General features: G+C 33.6%; 2 protein-coding genes across 4 annotated transcripts; one reads left to right on the top strand and one right to left on the bottom strand.

Annotated features, from left to right (window-relative positions):
- Nucleotides 1–1,860: 1,860 nt before the first annotated feature.
- Nucleotides 1,861–5,051, bottom strand: LOC120273831 (UDP-sulfoquinovose synthase, chloroplastic). 2 transcript variants are annotated; one of them, XM_039280552.1, is made up of 3 exons: nt 4,886–5,051; nt 2,910–4,017; nt 1,861–2,485 (listed from the first exon to the last, which is right to left on the bottom strand). In XM_039280552.1, exons 2-3 carry the CDS (start codon nt 3,960–3,962, stop codon nt 2,084–2,086), a joined length of 1,455 nt encoding a protein of 484 aa, XP_039136486.1. In that variant the 5' UTR covers nt 3,963–4,017; nt 4,886–5,051; the 3' UTR covers nt 1,861–2,083. The 2 variants fall into 2 exon arrangements, with proteins under 2 accessions (XP_039136486.1, XP_039136487.1); XM_039280553.1 differs by having other exon boundaries at nt 2,910–4,030.
- Nucleotides 5,052–6,968: 1,917 nt separating this feature from the next.
- On the top strand, nt 6,969–14,947 carry LOC120273766 (regulation of nuclear pre-mRNA domain-containing protein 1B-like). 2 transcript variants are annotated; one of them, XM_039280467.1, is made up of 8 exons: nt 6,969–7,108; nt 9,474–9,590; nt 10,452–10,699; nt 11,758–11,913; nt 12,037–12,193; nt 13,692–13,832; nt 13,919–13,954; nt 14,037–14,947. In XM_039280467.1, exons 2-6 carry the CDS (start codon nt 9,515–9,517, stop codon nt 13,826–13,828), a joined length of 774 nt encoding a protein of 257 aa, XP_039136401.1. In that variant the 5' UTR covers nt 6,969–7,108; nt 9,474–9,514; the 3' UTR covers nt 13,829–13,832; nt 13,919–13,954; nt 14,037–14,947. The 2 variants fall into 2 exon arrangements, with proteins under 2 accessions (XP_039136401.1, XP_039136402.1); XM_039280468.1 differs by lacking the exon at nt 6,969–7,108 and adding an exon at nt 9,901–10,072 and having other exon boundaries at nt 9,503–9,590.
- The last annotated feature ends 1,883 nt before the right edge of the window (nt 14,948–16,830 follow it).

Below are 16,830 nucleotides of genomic sequence, written 5' to 3' on the forward strand. Positions count from 1 at the left end.
ATATATACATACAGTACTATTCATGTACGATACTATTCATATGCTGCAACTATTGCAGCATCGGGAATGAAAATTTGTTTAAAAGTGAGTATGAGTTAAGATGAAGAAGAAGGAAAAATAAGAAGAAAATAGGGGTCGACGGAGAAGAAGAGCCGACGGGGAAGATCGAAGGGGCCGGCGGAGAAGAAAGAAAAAAAATCGGAGGTTCGCTAGTGGAGTTTTTACCTTATTGCCGAGATCTGAGGTTCGCCATGGCAAACTTGGGGAAGATCATACCATAGGATTTGGATTTGATGGAAAAACTCATTGTAATATTAATGTTATTGTTTTCCATGTTTATTTTAGATGTACTTGTATTATTAGCCTTAATGGCTTTAGTACTGTATGTTTTTTATGTATGCTTCTAAGAAAATCCTATGTATGGTTGACTGAAATTATGTATTAAATAAAATGTATGGTTTGCTAGCAGTATTATGCTTACCTGCCGGACCTCCCTTAATTCAGTGTTAAAAATAGATGCCATATATATATAACATATATATTAGATAAGCCAAAGAAAATTAAAGTCATATGAGCAAGTTTGTGCTGATAACTTGTTAAGAATATTTTATAAATATAAAGAGAGTAATAAGAATAGAGAGCCAGAACATTTACCAAAAACCCAAAAACCCTGTAAAATTGACATCTTCTTCTTCTTCTTCTTCTTCTTTTATTTCTCTCTCTTTTCTTTCTCTTCTCTATCTCCTAAGGGAGGTATTTATATGGTTACAAGAGTTGAATGAACGGTCAGGATCGAATTGATCCGACGGTCCAAAATACCCTGGTTGGTAGAATAGTAACAATACTAACGGCTGCTACAATTTTGCATCTGCTACAGTAGCATCTAGAAGTTGCTATAATAATGCCGGCTGCTACAGTGATTTACTGCAGTAGATCTTCATTATAATATTTATTTATAACAATATATATAGGTGTTTTATTCATGTTCTGGTATATATATTTTTTTAAAATATTAAATATGTTTGTTTTTTAAAAATATATTTAAATTGTTATTTAATCCTTTTTCGTTCTTATCCCGATCAGGCATGAACTCATTGAGGCTGACGACATCATGGGAGAGGTGGGGCACTGGGGGTAATAAAGTATAATTTCTTTAAAATGTAAATTATATTTTAAAAAATATTAAAATAAAATGTAAAGCATTTGAATCCATTCTTTTTTTTATAAATGCTTTGAATGTCTAATTTATGGGCCTTCATCTAGTGACAAGAAGTGTATTTTATAAATTCATTTATAATCTATCCTGGGCATAGATGGTATGTCTACACTTACAATTAAGGATCATTATCACTATTATTTTTAGCGGGATTTAAAATCCAGACTTTTGAATGTCCTATATCAATGTCAGTGGCAGTAGGATTTGAATTATGGATTTTTTTAATGTCTTACATCAATGTCTTTCACAATATGACCAATACTTCCAAGCCATGAATTTTTCGACCATTATCAAGAGTTACTTGAAAAAATCTATCATAATTTTAAAAAAAAAATTAAAAATTAAAAGTTTCTAAACTTAAATAAATTTATTAACATAATTATATATTACCAACAACAAGGGAATTTGTTTTGCAAAAGTGATTTTTGCACTCTCACCAAATCAAAAGGTCACATTTTTAATTAAAAGGGAGAGTTGAATAAAAACACCACCCTGTGAAGGTAAATATGGTAAAAAAATATATGTATATTTCCTTCATTCAGAATAAGTTAATGCAAAATTAAATTGAATATTTGGATAAAAAAAAAGAAGAAACAAAAAACAAAATTCCATTTCAACCATCCATCCATTTAATCTATCAAACAAAACACAAACAAGGCTAAAAATCTATTAGAACAAATCACAACAAACCTAAGTCAAGAACAACAAGGTTCACACATGAATCTTTCAAAGCTAAAATTGGAAGTTAAGTCTTAACATCAAAGACAACATCCAAATAAAGAAAATAATACAACAAAAACAATGCCAACTTTATGCTATTGACATTATACAAATATAACCTTATTCCTTCCATCCCGACGTCTGTTTCTAGGCCGGCACTGTCAAAGGCTTCACACCTATTTTCTTCCAAGAAACACTCGGCATTATTTGTTTACCATCGACGCGATCCTTGTACTCAATAGCAAAGTTCAGCAGTGAATCCAGAAGAGAATCAGATAGAAGGTGAGGCTTGAGACCGAGCTCAATGAGCTTTGTGTGTTTCGCATTGTAGTAGTGTTCTTCGGCTTCGACTCGTGGATTTGGCACTGATATGGTTTCCACATCCAATCCAAGCTTTTTGCCGGCTTTGGTAACGAGTCTTGCAAGGTCATTTACTGAAAACTGTTCTGTGAACTGGTTGAACACTCGGAACTCACCTTGTTTGGCTGGGTTGGCAATGGCTAGCTCAACACATTGCACTGTGTCTCTGATGTCCAGATAACCGCGAGTCTGAAAAGAGTCGAAGAAAACTCAGAACAAGAGATGAATGAAGTTCGAAATTTATCTCTGGCAATATCCATATTGGTACAAAAGTTACAACGTTTAAGTGAGACAGGAAATGATCGATGAGAACTGCATAAAAGATCACTTTAACAATTAGCTTGACATGTAGATTGCTTAAATTCATTGAGGTGTCATCGGTTTATCATTCTATAAATATACAGTGAATAGCAAAAAATAGTTCCGCAAACTTGTCCTGATTTGTTCTCCTTCAAATAAAATGCAAGCAGTGAGCTTCAAAATATGTGACGTAAATCATATGCAAAATATATAACAAACGAAAACATTATTTGTTTCATGGACTGTTGAATGGTCATTTTTTAGTACCAGCGTATGATAAGATCATAAGGGCAGAAGGCTTTTAGAAGTTCACCTGTCCACCTTTGCCGTAGACAGTAAGCGGGTGCCCGACAGCAGCTTGAACACAGAACCTATTCAAGGCTGTTCCAAACACACCATCATAATCAAATCTGTTGCACAGCTCTTCATGCATCTCAGTTTCATCTGTCTTAACTCCATATACAACTCCTTGGTTTAAATCCGTCGCCCTAATCCCCCAAGCCTTACAAGTAAACGCAATGTTATTTGAATCATGCACCTTACTCAAGTGATAGAAGGAGCTGGCTTGCTTTGGATATGGCAAAGTATCAGTTCTTCCATTATGGGTGATTGTTATGTATCCTTCCTCGATATCAATGTTCGGAGTTCCATACTCACCCATGGTCCCGAGTTTCACTAAGTGACACTCTTCGCTGAATTCCTTGATGGCGAACAGAACATTTAGAGTTCCAATCACATTGTTGTGCTGTGTGAAAATAGCTCTCGACCTATCAATCATGGAGTAAGGCGCAGATCGTTGTTCGCCGAAGTGAACAACAGCATCAGGCTCAAAAGATTTGAAGGCTTCTGTTAGGAACTCAAAATCACAAATGTCACCAATGTGAAGTTGGATAGTTTTGCCGGTAAGAGATTTCCAGCATCGCACACGATTGTGGATAGATGATATTGGCGTAAGGGAATCAAGGCCAAGTTGGAGATCAAACAACCGGCGGACAAGATTATCAACTATAGCAACCTCATAATTTTTATTGGAAAGATGGAGGGCTGTTGCCCATCCACAATAACCATCACCACCAATGACCATCACCCTTTTCTGTTTCGATGAATTTCCATTATCCAGAATCTGGTGGGACCCGGGTTGAATCCTGTTTTCAACATCTTGGCCTATAGAGGCAGCAGTTGCATTTATCTGATATGGTTTAATAGATTTCTTCCTAAATGAAATTGAACTTCTGTACAGTGTTCTGCAAGATCGAAAGGTGACAGAAGTACGGCCGATAGATGAACACTGGCTTGGTAGTTTCAAGTAGGTTTTGGTGGAGGGAGAGGGGTTCACGCTACAAAAAGCTGTCAGCAGATGAGCCATTTTGATTTCTTGTTCCTTCTTATGAGTGCAGAGTACAACCTCGAATTATAGATACCTGCAAAGCATAACTTGACAGGCCAGCATAAAAATTATAAGTAGCAATCAACAACATTAAACCAACATAGATTTATTTGAAATGTTCAATTATTATAGCACAAGTGGAAATAAAATAACTGATCAAACATTCAAGAGAGTTCACATTTCATCGGCCGGCATAAAAAATATTTTGGCCAATCATTGTCATTAAGGTATACATCATTAAGTTGGTTTATTTGCTTTCTATAGAACTGCATCAATTATGATATACACTAGGAATTTTGCAATTATGATACAACATAGAGCTTCATTATATCCAATTTAGAGAAGAAAAAAAAAAGTGAACATAGTACACTTACATATATACACATTCTTTCAGCAAAGTCATTCATAGCCAACAAATATTTTGGAATAAACATTTAGAAACACTAATGTCTGATCTATTGAAGAAAATTAAACAAAAACTAACAAAACAAGAATGTTCTGAAAGTTGAAACTAATCCACTGAAACTAATTAAAACAAGACAAGCACTATGTAAAATACCAAATCAAATTTCTTTAAAAAATAGAAAAAAAGAAAACAACATTTCCCTTTCTTTTAGGAATGAAACAAACAGTAGTCAATGTTCTAAAAGTTAAAAATAATCAACCAGTTAGAAATAAAACTGTGAATAGATTGCAATATATACATCCAAGACATAGAACCAGGAATAATACATAAAAACATACCAAAATTACAAAACCCCCCAAAAAAAACCAATTAGAAGAAAGGGAAAGCCTAAACTTGCATACAATCTATCAAAGAAACCATCTAAAGCATGAATTTTCAGACTAATTAACAAGTTTCCATCCATGATAAATTACCACCAAAAAAAAAAAAATCTCACCTTTCCGAGCTGGAACAAGTAATCATCTATTCAAACAACTCAGGATTGATTTAGCTGATTGAGAATGTGAGAAAAATGTGGGAAATTGTGAGAAAAAGGAGATTATTGCAGGGAATTGCGAAGCTGAGGATTGCTAGGGTTTAAATGGTTGGGGCTTTGGGGATATTCCCGCATATATCTCTATTCAGCTCTTTTATATATACTTTTCAAAAATTAATAAATATATAATTTTAAATCTTTAATCGCCCTTGGATTCCATCCATATTTACAACGTGCCATTGGTCTGTCCTTTCATCAACTTGCTTGTTTTTCTTCAATAAAATTATGAGGTTTTTTTTACTTGTCACCCCCTGAAAAAAAATATATATGTATATAGTTATTATTCCCTCATTTATATCTTTGCCACTTTATTTAATTTTAAAGTAAATTACATGGTGAGTGGCGCAGAATAAATTATGTAAAAATTTCAATTAGGCCACCTAATTTTAAAATTATGGATAATTGGATCATTACTGTTCACACTATTAATAGTAAATTGACCCAATACACTACGTCATAAACATTTTGCCACATCAATGGAATAAAAAAAGGATTTAGCACATATATTTTATTATGAGCTGAAAAATAGGAGATTTGATAAGAAAAGTAGTATCACTAACATGGCAAAATATCTATGATGTGGCATGTTATGTCAGTCTACAGGTATGAATACCAATGATCCAATTATATGCAGATTTTAAAGTTGAGTGATTTAATTAAAAATTTTCTCCAATTTGATGATTCAAATAGAAGCAATGGAATAGTTGGATAACTAACCACATAATTTAGCTTTGATTTTATTTTACTTGGTGAACCGGATGATCTTTGTGTTTTTATTTAAGCAAAATATTTTTTTATTTTTTTATGCGTATAAACAATTTTAATGTAGATAATCAAATATTTAAATTAAGTATATATAAGATATTTTATATAAAAAAATATTTTATCCAAGATAAAACAATAAAAAGTTACTAAATTCTTTTTTAATATTTATTAAAATTTGAAATTAATAATGTCAACTCGTAATCTTGCTAATAAATCAGAGAAATTTGTTTGTATACACTTATATAAAATTATATTTATTTATAGAGAGATGCTCTTATAGACCGGTTGGAGCCATCCCTGCGCCAAATTAAATGTTTCATGGCAAATGTGGAGCACCGTTGGAGATGCTCTTATAGACTGGTTACAAACTTAAAAGCAGCATGTAAGTTGTATAAAAATATGGATGGATTTATTTATTTATTTTTTATTTTATTTTTTCCCATATTTCAGAATAAATGAAGTGAAAATGGTAAAAAAGTAATTTTTATAAAAAATGATATTTTTTAAAATATATATACATAAATAAGAATGATTTGTGAAACTATATAAACAAATGCCATTTTTCTATATAAATATATATATTATTTTTTTATATATTTATAAAAAATCATTTTTATAGGTTATATAACAATGGCACATTTTTGTTAACTATCTCCCTTAAAACTCAATAGTTATTTTTTTCATTATTAATTTTTTTACAATATACAAAATAAAATTTTAAAGATAGATAGGCACCTTGAACATTCTATGTAAGTATAGTATATATATATATATATATATATATATATATATATATAGTTATATTTTATATCACAGTACTTAGTGAAAAATGTTAAGAATCTTCTAATCTAAGCAAAATTAACATAAACAACTTCTATTTTTCAAAAAAAATAAAATAAAAATAAAATTTCTCAAACACTCTCATGACCCAGAGAAGAAAATTATACCATAAATTATTTTATTTTATTTTTAGTATTTTACAAATCATGTATCAAAATTTTATTTTAAGTATATGACTTTGAGCCAGTTTTTAATTATTAAATGAGTTTTTTTTAATTTTTATTTTTTAATTTATATATTTTATTTTATATTTTGGTAACTTATGTGAGATGTCAAGATATCCATCCCTTTTATTTCAGTGAAATATTTTTTTAAAAAACTATATATATATATATATATATATATATATATATGTTTGAGGGAAAAACAGAAGCAAGGCTTCCCTGGTTTTCCCCAAAACCTCTGTGTCCCCAACCCTGCTCGCTTTGCCATCAACGGAACTTCCACACCAGAGCTGCAATCCAGTACCTTGACCTCGAATCTCTTGGAAAGGCGGCATCTTGCCGCCCCTCTCCCTTGGTATGCACTCTTTATCCTTCCTCTCTCTCTTCTTTGCAGCTTGTTCTTGCTGTGTTTTAGGGCATTTTTATTCCTGCTTCTTGGATGTTTTCTAGTTCTGTTTAGGAAATTATTGATTTTTTTTTAGTTTATTTTATAATTTATAGGGTGGTTTTGTTTGTGTGTGATGTGTGGTTGGAAGGAAGTTTTGGGTAAGTGTTTACTAGGAATTCAAGCTTGTGAATTAGGTTTTATGATTGCTGTTTGATGATTTTAGCTTTGGTTTGTTTTTGCCAAAAAGGTGTAGTTTTTGGGGAATTGGTGGAGGTGGAAAGATGAATAGGAAGGTGCATTTTGGATGTGTTGATGTTAGTTTGTAAATCTAATGTTTGGACAGTTTGGATGGTTTATTTATTTGTGGGCATTAGTTGGATTGATTTTGTCGGTTTCGGAGAATACAAATGAGGAGTAAGTGTAGTTTTGGGAAATTGGTGTAGATGGTGATGGTAGATAGATGAATGGGCTTGTGCAAATTAGATGTTTTGACATTACTTTGTAATTCAAGTGATTGATTAGTTTGGGTGTCTTTTCTTCTTTTAGTAATAGTTAGATTGCTTTGTCATATTTGGTTGTGGGTTGATATGGTTTGGAAGTGGTTGGAAGTTGTATAGACGGGTGCAGATGGTAATGGTTGACAGATGAATGTGTTGTAGCATTTTGGATGTGTTGACATTACTTTGCTATTCCAGTGATTGGACGTTTTGGCTGACTTTTTCTGGTTTTGTTAATAGTTTGATCAATTTGTTGGTTTCGGAGAATATAAGAAAAACATAAAGGGATTTGGGATGACCATTTTGCCATCATATTTAAGGCATCAGCCATGATTGGTTGGTGAATTTGGTTCAGAAATTGGATTGAGGAAATGTTTTTCTTTAAGAAAATGTCTATTGTGATTTATTTTCAATGCTATAGTTTTGGATAAAGGATAATAGGAAAATGTCCTTGTTCAGATGTCTGCCATGGTTAGTGCCTCTTGAATTCTGATAAAGTGGGCATATTCTTACTTGAATTAGTTTGTTCTCATTTTTTTTAGCATAGATTAATGCCTGCTCAAACCATTCTGAAGATGAAGTTTTTCCTTATATAGGCGGTCGCCGCGGTCCATCATAATTTGAGTCTATTTTGAGGTTGTCATGCCATTCAAAAAGTATTGGTCCATTTTTATAAAAGTTGGATGGTATGAGGGACTCATGATAGCATCCTAGTTAATGCTTCATCATAGATGCTACCTTTTCAGTAACTGAAGCCTTTTTAAGTCAACGAAAGACACTTTCCGTCTCTACTTTCTAATTATTAGCAAATTCTAGGACCCTACATAGTTATCTTTGACTTGGATTCCAATATCTGCTGACTACTTTCTGGCGTTACTGTCTTGAAACTTTGCTTTTAAGTGATTAAGTTATTAGGGCATTGCAAGGTTTTCAAATGAGGAGACTAAAGTGGGTTTTAAGTTAAAGGAGGAAGCTGATAGTTCAAGAACAGAAAATGAAACAGAAGATGGCCCTGAAATATATCACATTATGTGAACTTTTTTTCTAGTGTTGCACTCCTGTTTATCTCATTTTCATGGAGTTCAATTCTGACAATGCAAAAATTCTAAACTACATAAGGATTTATATCCTTCCGATGGTCAGTCAAGCACCTGGCTTTGGAAAGGTTACTGGTGTCACACTTCCCATTCATTTAGCTGTACTTCTGGCTTAAGTGCCTTGATGGCCACAACTAACACATTATGAACATCAGGATCACTTGTGTTGTGTAGAAATTAGTTTTACTCCTTTAAAGCACACCGAGTTATAACTACAAGGATGATAAATAAACTGCTCCAGGACAAGTGTTACATTCCTCTTGGTTTAATTTTTTCATGCAAAACATGGTCATTATTGTTAATTCTCATTAGAGGCTTCTTTCTAATATTTATATGCTTTTTCCTTGTTATTTATATTATATTGAAGGAAAAATACTTTGAATTACGGGGCTATTACCATAGTGCATTTTATTGTGAGATTCCGGCCTTCGTCAATTATATTTAATATAATGGTTATATATCTTGTGTATGGAACTGCGATTTTCACACTTTGTCTTTGAGATGCCAGTTATTCTGTATGAAGGTAATTTTGATTGTAACTAAGTCTCAGTTGAAACATGTCCATTTTATGTGATGCTTTTAATGGGTCGACTAATATGTTTTGTTGTTAGCTTGTTGTCTTTTCTTTTTCCTAGACCTTTTATAGAACATAATGCTACAGTTTTTGTTTCTTCGGCATTCATTGTTGCTTCAAGCACATGCTGTGTTATGCTTATTCTATTGTCACTCGTTGTGCAGGAAAATCTCATTCATGTGAGCATACTATAGGGAAAGGCAAGATGAGTAACGGCTTTAATAGGCAGATATTGGAAGAGAAGCTGTCTAAACTGAATAATTCACAACAATCTATTGAAAGTATCCTTTTATGCAGATTGCATGATTGCATACTACTGTTGATGGACTGCTACATTATAAGGAATCCCTTTACAAAAATTTTTAAAGGCTATGCATTTAGTATTGATCAGCAACTCTCTTATATAGGGAAAACCTGCATTTTATGAAATAAACTATGAGAATATCAGCATGATAGCTTCGTTGCTTATTTTAGGAACTGGTTGCATAAGAAACCATGAAGGTCTGACAGTCTGACTGTGAAGGTGTGACAACATGACTGACTAGTATTTTGAGAACTTCGAGTTGGTAAGATCCTCAAACATCCTCATAGACAGCTGTCCAAAATCTGCTTATTTTAGGGGGAGAACATGATCTGAGGTGTCGAGTAATATTAGTGAAAAATATCAGCTGCATCTATATGGTTGTGTGCTATCATGAGTACTGGACTAGATGAAGCAAATGGCACGTAATAACAATGAGATGCCTAGTATTATGTCAATCTGGTGAGTCTTTTTCTCTCTGATGCTTTAATGGCTCCTGAGTCAATGCTTTCCTCTTTCGGTTAGTGTATATTTATTTGTCATAATTTTATCTTAAATCAAGTGGATATAATGATTATGACTGCCATTTTTGAAGTGAATTCATATTTATATATATAGCTGCTGAATAGAGGTGGGGAGGAACAACATGGAGATTTACTGTATTCTCTTGCAATAAACTGTAAAGCTTATTTAAAATGTTAATTGGCATCTTTATACTTATAAAATGAAGTTGTCGTGATTTAGGTATAGAATCTCTTTTTGGAGTTTTAGAGCATCCATGTTTTGGTATTTCTCTACTTGTCTACACTGTTGAATTACATTCACCTTAATTCTTGATCAGCGCTGTCACAGTGGTGCATTCTTCATCGGAAGAAAGCTAACCATATAGTTGAAACCTGGGAAAAGTATTTTAACAACTCTCCTAATGAGCGAAGGATTCCTTTCCTTTATCTGGCAAATGACATCCTACAGAATAGCCGACGGAAAGGGAGCGAGTTTGTGAATGAATTCTGGAAGGTACTTGCAGGAGCTATGAAGAGTGTATATGCAAATGGCAACAGCCATGGCAAGCATGAAGTGATTAGGCTTGTAAGTCTCACTTCCTTTTCTTCCTCAGAAGCTTGTTTTTTTATTTATTTTATTATGTTCAAAAAAATTGGCTGAAATAGTATGAATTTTTCAATGTCATTTTTCAAAGGATGCATCATATTTCTTCATTCCATTTTCTTCAAATATTACTCATATTTACCATGCATGTTGGAGGCTAAGTTACTCATATTTATCAACGGTTGCATTTTCTGCTGTTTTTATACCTGATTATTCATGATTCAGTTCATGATTAGCACACTGTTGAATGGTTTAAATCCTGGTTGGCTTACCATACCAACCAATAGGATGATCGGATACTGATCAAAGTGTGGGTCAGATTTGATCCAAGTGATTGAATTAGAAAATGGAGTCTTGATGATTTTGCCATTAGAGTTGCTGATCTTGTCACTTGTTATATTTGAACAATAAAATAGTGTTATAATACTATATTTGAGATTGGTTTTGAAATAACAATGTGAAAAAGGTTAAAAGTATTTAGGCTTAGACAGAGTACTTTTGAAACTCTGAAACATTATTTATTGTTAAATGTAAACCAAACATGCTGCCTATGCCTAATTAACCAGTGTAGAACTATTAGTTAATCTTATACACCCTCTGGCTACATATATGCTAATCTATTTTAGCTAGACACTGTTTAAAATAAATCAAACTACCCAAACTCTTCTACTATGTTGGGTACTAACCAAACATATGATTTGGGTGTAATTTTACCCAAAAACTTAAGTTGATAAGATGGGAAACCCAAGCTTATATATATTCAAATCCACATTTATCAAATTAACAAAAGTGGAAATATTAATTAATTATGATTATGAGAAGTCTCCTCCACTAACTCAGAAGCTCCCCTTTCATGAATCCCACCAGCATTCCTTATTGGCATTCTCCTATTATTATTTCCCCCTGATGCTATAAACTCTGATTTAAGCTTTCACTGTAAGGCCGGTCTTTGGATTCAACCATATTCCTAATATTTAGTTCATAATAGAGAATAACAATAATCATCAGTTGCCTATCTTATAGTTGTTGTGACATTACAGGTGACCATCTGGGATGAGCGAAAAGTTTTTGGATCTCGGGGCCGAGGCCTTAAGGAGGAAATTTTTGGAAATGAACCTCTTCCTGTGTTGGAGAATAGTGGAAAAAGCTCCCAGTCTATTAAAATAGTGAAGAAAGATTCCCATTCAATGCGAGTCGTGAGTGATTTTCATTCAACTTCTAAGCTATTCCTCTAGTACTTCATCGTTACCTATGGAGTATATCTTTTGTAAGTCATATGATCGATGTAATGTCGCACATGCATTTTATGTTATTATTAGAAATTGGCTGTTGGAGGAATGCTGGAAAAGATAGTAACTGCATATCAACCAATACTTGATGAACATTTAACTGAAGACACTACTTTGAACAAATGCAAATCTACTGCTAGTCTATTGGAAAAGATGCAGAAAGATGTTGATGATGCATGCACTCAAGGTGAAAGTTATTTGCTTTAACTATTTCTTAAGATATGCCAAAGAGATTATGTTTGTAAACATAGTTATTGGCTTTTCTCAGTGCTTTTATTTTGTTTTATTTTATTTTCGTATTATATTTGGTGAGAAGTCATGTTTAACATACATCTAATTCTACGTGGAACAACATCTTTTTATCTGTTTTCTTTTGTTACGCCATTAAATGACAATTTGAAGGCATTTAAGGATAAATATGAAGTGAAGGCAAGGCTGAAGAAAATCTTTCCGTATGACTTAATGACTCTTAAAACATCTGCATGCTGACTTTCATGACATGGAGATCTTTTTAATGATGATTTCATTCTTCTTGCTTCTATTTTACTTCTTGTTTTTAGGCTTTCCTTGTTTGATGTTGCCTTTGCAATACCTTTTCTTTGGCATGAAGTTGAGAAACTCCAGATGACTATGGAGTGATATCTTGCTCAAGCATCCTGTTCATACTACATTCTGCTTCAATTGAACATTTTTTGTATTAGACTGATTAACAGCCAACTGATTTGGTAAATATAGATCTGAATATATAAACCCAGGTTTCGCATTCTATCAACTAGAACTTTTTGGTTTAAGCTGACCTAGATAATATATTTGGTTTGCATCTAAAATAGTATCCAAATTAATTGATTGACATGTATCAAGTAACGTATTAGAATAATTAATAGTCTCACAACGGTTCATTTGGTAAATAATGATTTGAACCCTTTCATAAGTGGCGAGAGTTTAAATCACGGGTGATGGCACATTGGCACATTTCTGGGACTATGAGTAGTGGTTGTGTGCGGGTGGTTCCAATGCGCACATGCCTCCACTTGCTCTGCTAAGGTTTGTGCATACCCCTGCCTTTCTTAGCGGCCTGACCGCTCATCTTGGGGAAAAAAATAATAATGATTTGAACATACAAACCTATGTATCCCATCTATTTTATATCTAACAAAATATCAGAGGAGGTTTAATTGGTTTGTTTGCAGCATGGCTAGTTAAAATAAACTAGCAAATGTCAAAAGGGCATATTAGATTAACATCAATCTAAATATATTAGTCTGGATCTTTCATCCTTTTAACTTAAGTTTTTGGGTGGAATAGGACTTATATGATATGTTTGATTTGTATTAAATGCACAACACTCGTTGATTTTAAATTCTATGAATTTGAACTGTTGGGCATCATTGGTGATCAACTCTTTTATTATGGTTGATCTAACCATGCTTACGGGGCTAATGTTATGCTGTAGTAAAATCATTTCAACAGATCTATCATTGGATGTGCTCAAATGGTCGAAGTGTTGCATCCAGGTTCTTTGCATGCGTACACATTTGTACACAATGCATCTTGCTGAAACATATCGATGATATTCATGTGATATCTACAGAAAACATTTTTATATTTGTATTTTTTTCTTTTTTTAGTTACATTCTAGTGATCACACTTATGTTTTTTACATGAAGTTTTGGTACTTTTATCAGATCATCAAAACGTGCCGCATGTGTTGAACAATCTCCAAGAGCAGGAAACCATTTCTGAAACAGTGTGTCGAGAAACTCGAAAATGTTCAGGCCTCAAGAGCTGCTTTGATTCTTCTGCTGAAAGATGCACTTCATGAGCAGGTTTCTTGTTTGAACTTATATGCTCTGCTTTTTTTTGTCACCAGCTTGGTTATCTGTTCTCACCGAAAAATTGACATGCATGTCAGGAATCGAGGATGGAGCTTGTTAGCTCTCACTTACAAGTAAGTGTCATGGTAATCTTTTTTATTGTAGTCCTCTAACTATCACATCCTCTTCAATCCGATGGTCGGTTCGTTGTTGCAGGTTGCTAAGAATGAGACTGAACATCTTGGTAATTTGAAGCACAAACTTAACTTACTTTCAGTGGCACTGAATATGCCGGTTCAACCAGCAACTTCAATGGCAACATCCATGAGCAGTCCCGACGGAAGATAACAAGAAAACTGCTGCCGCCATTGCAGCAAAGCTGGCCGCCTCTACTTCCTCTGCACAGATGCTTGTTTCTGCTTTGTCAACCTTGGTTGCCGAAGAAGCTGCGTCTGTGAAAAAGCCAAAGCTAGAGACACCCGTGCCTGCGCCCATGCCTGAAATGGCAAACCCGTACGTAGTGCAAGGGCAACAGCAGCAGCCGGCACTGAATCCTCTAATGGTACAAATCAACCAAATACCACAATTTGCTCCGCCTCCGCCGCCGCTTCCTCCACGACCTCCGCCACCAGGAATTCAGCAATTCAACCCGCCCAGCAGCGGGCCCATGTTCGGGATGCCAATGCCACCGCCGCCACCTTTCACCTTCGGAGGTAATGTCATACCACCGCCGCCACCTTTGTCATCCCATCCATTGATGAGCGGACCAAGATCGATCCCACCGCTGCCTCTGCTTCCACCTCCACCGCAGCAACAGCAGCAATCAGTGCAAGCGGGATTTCACCCGCCTCAAGGGATCGGTTTCTATGGCCAGCCACAAACAGCTCCGGCTTCCCGGCAATGAGTCATTGAAATCCGAAAACCGTCTTTCAATTGATTGGAAATGTAGATTAGCACCTGATGTATATTTGACATTCCTGAAAGAAAGCCAGATGATGCTGTTGAAAATGCTGCAAAAGGCCATTGATTTTGGCTCATGTCAACCTTTACAAAGGTAGTCTTTCAAGGAAAATACCAAACATCATTGTAAACAAAAATTATATATTGGATCAGAAATGTTCAGTGCTTTTGTTTGCATTAATGTGAATTTGCACAGAGAAACACAGTGGGAAGTGATAATAATCCTTGGAATACATTACCAAAACTGGTCACAAAACCAGATCAAAACTAAACAAAGTGTTATACTTGATGAAAAATTTACAAAATCCCACAAACTATTCCTAAAATAAAAAATAAAAAAAACTCCAAACTAAAGATTAAAAAAAAATACACAAAGAAGAAGAGATGTAACTTTTAATTTTGGATTGGATTGGACTTGCTTGCAGGGACGTTTCTCAAGCTCTCCTTTGCCAACTTCCCTGACAGCATGGCTTTAGCTTTAGATCTTTGAAAATCAACAGAGCTTGAAGCCATAAATTGCATCATCAACCTTCTAATTGGTTGAGTTCTTCTCACAACAACTAAAGAAGTTCTCTCAACAGTCAAAGAATGTGAAGCAGAGCATGCATGCAAGTGTAGAAGAATCAAAGAGATAATAATGGCCAAAGCTTTTCTCATGCTCTTCTTCTCCATTGTCTTGTGTTTAATCAGTGAAATCATAGAACCAAACTGTATATATAATATGTATATTTATAAAACTATGGATCTCTTTGACTCATCACAAGGACTAATGTCCTTTTCAAAGGGAGAGTGTGTGTTTATTTTCAGACTATAGCACATGATGCACTGAAGCACACACTGAGAAGATATATATATATATATATGTGCAAGTGAAAGAAGCACATGGTTGATGAGGAATGGAAGAGAGGATTGAGAGAAAGGTTGTTATTGCATCAAAGCATGTGTTCATTCTCAGTGATTTAAAAAAAAAAATTATCAGTGTGAGAGAAAAAAATAAAGAAGAAATATAACTGAAAGAATTAGAACAAGTTTTGCTTGAGTTGCATATTTGCATGCAACTCTGTCATTAGCTGTTCATTAGAAAAGATTTGTTGATTTTAAAAAAGAAAAAGAAAAGGTGTAACATGTGCTGAGTCAGCATTGTTTCTTAGTTATGAGAAGGGTTCTTATGTCTTTGTAAAAAATTATATTTGCTTTGTATACGTGTTTGACCAAAAATCAACTTAAGAAAATTTATAGAAAGACCAAATGTGTTTTTTTTAATATAATTTTTTAGTGTATTATGGGGAATGCAGGCAAACATGACTTTTACAAGGATTTATTAGCAACAGCCTACTTTTATAGGGGCATTCAAGTCATTTTTCTCTTCGGTTTATTGAAATTTACTCATTAAAAAAAATGAGAAATGATCCCATAAACACGGTTCTATGGTGGCTAAAAATGAACAATATTTTAGTTCCGTGTGATACATTGAATTATTTTTTAAAAAGATTGTTTTTGCTGTAAACTTAATAATAATAATAATAATTTTATATTTATTATTATTATTATTATTATTATTATTATTATTATTACAAAAGAACATATAAGTATGAAAATGCATTAGTTTCAATGATTTAACGACCTTTAAAAATTTATAATATAAGGCAAGTTAATACACTAGACAATAATGGTTTATCACATGTGCTCAAAATAATATTATTAGGAATCAAACCTCATAATGATAAATCTCTTTGTTATGTAATTTTAGAGGGATGAAAAATACGACTCCTCTCACAGAAATTCACACTTGAACTTAATCAACAGTACTCTACTGTACTGACTGCACTAAGCAAGTGTTGCAATTTTTTTTTTCTTCCAATTTTTTCATATATTGTCTTGTCAAAAGAAAAATAAAAATTTACAAGGGTATTTTGGTAAACCAAACAAATGAATCTAAAATTTGCAAGATTTCATATTAGAAAAAAGAAAGGAACCCAAAAGAAGACAAATAGATGATATTATGTGCTGAAGATTGAGAATGGTTTGATCATGTGATGCTACTTTGACT

Source organism: Dioscorea cayenensis, chromosome 12 (assembly GCF_009730915.1).
Source record: "Dioscorea cayenensis subsp. rotundata cultivar TDr96_F1 chromosome 12, TDr96_F1_v2_PseudoChromosome.rev07_lg8_w22 25.fasta, whole genome shotgun sequence".
Taxonomy (NCBI): Eukaryota; Viridiplantae; Streptophyta; class Magnoliopsida; order Dioscoreales; family Dioscoreaceae; genus Dioscorea; species Dioscorea cayenensis.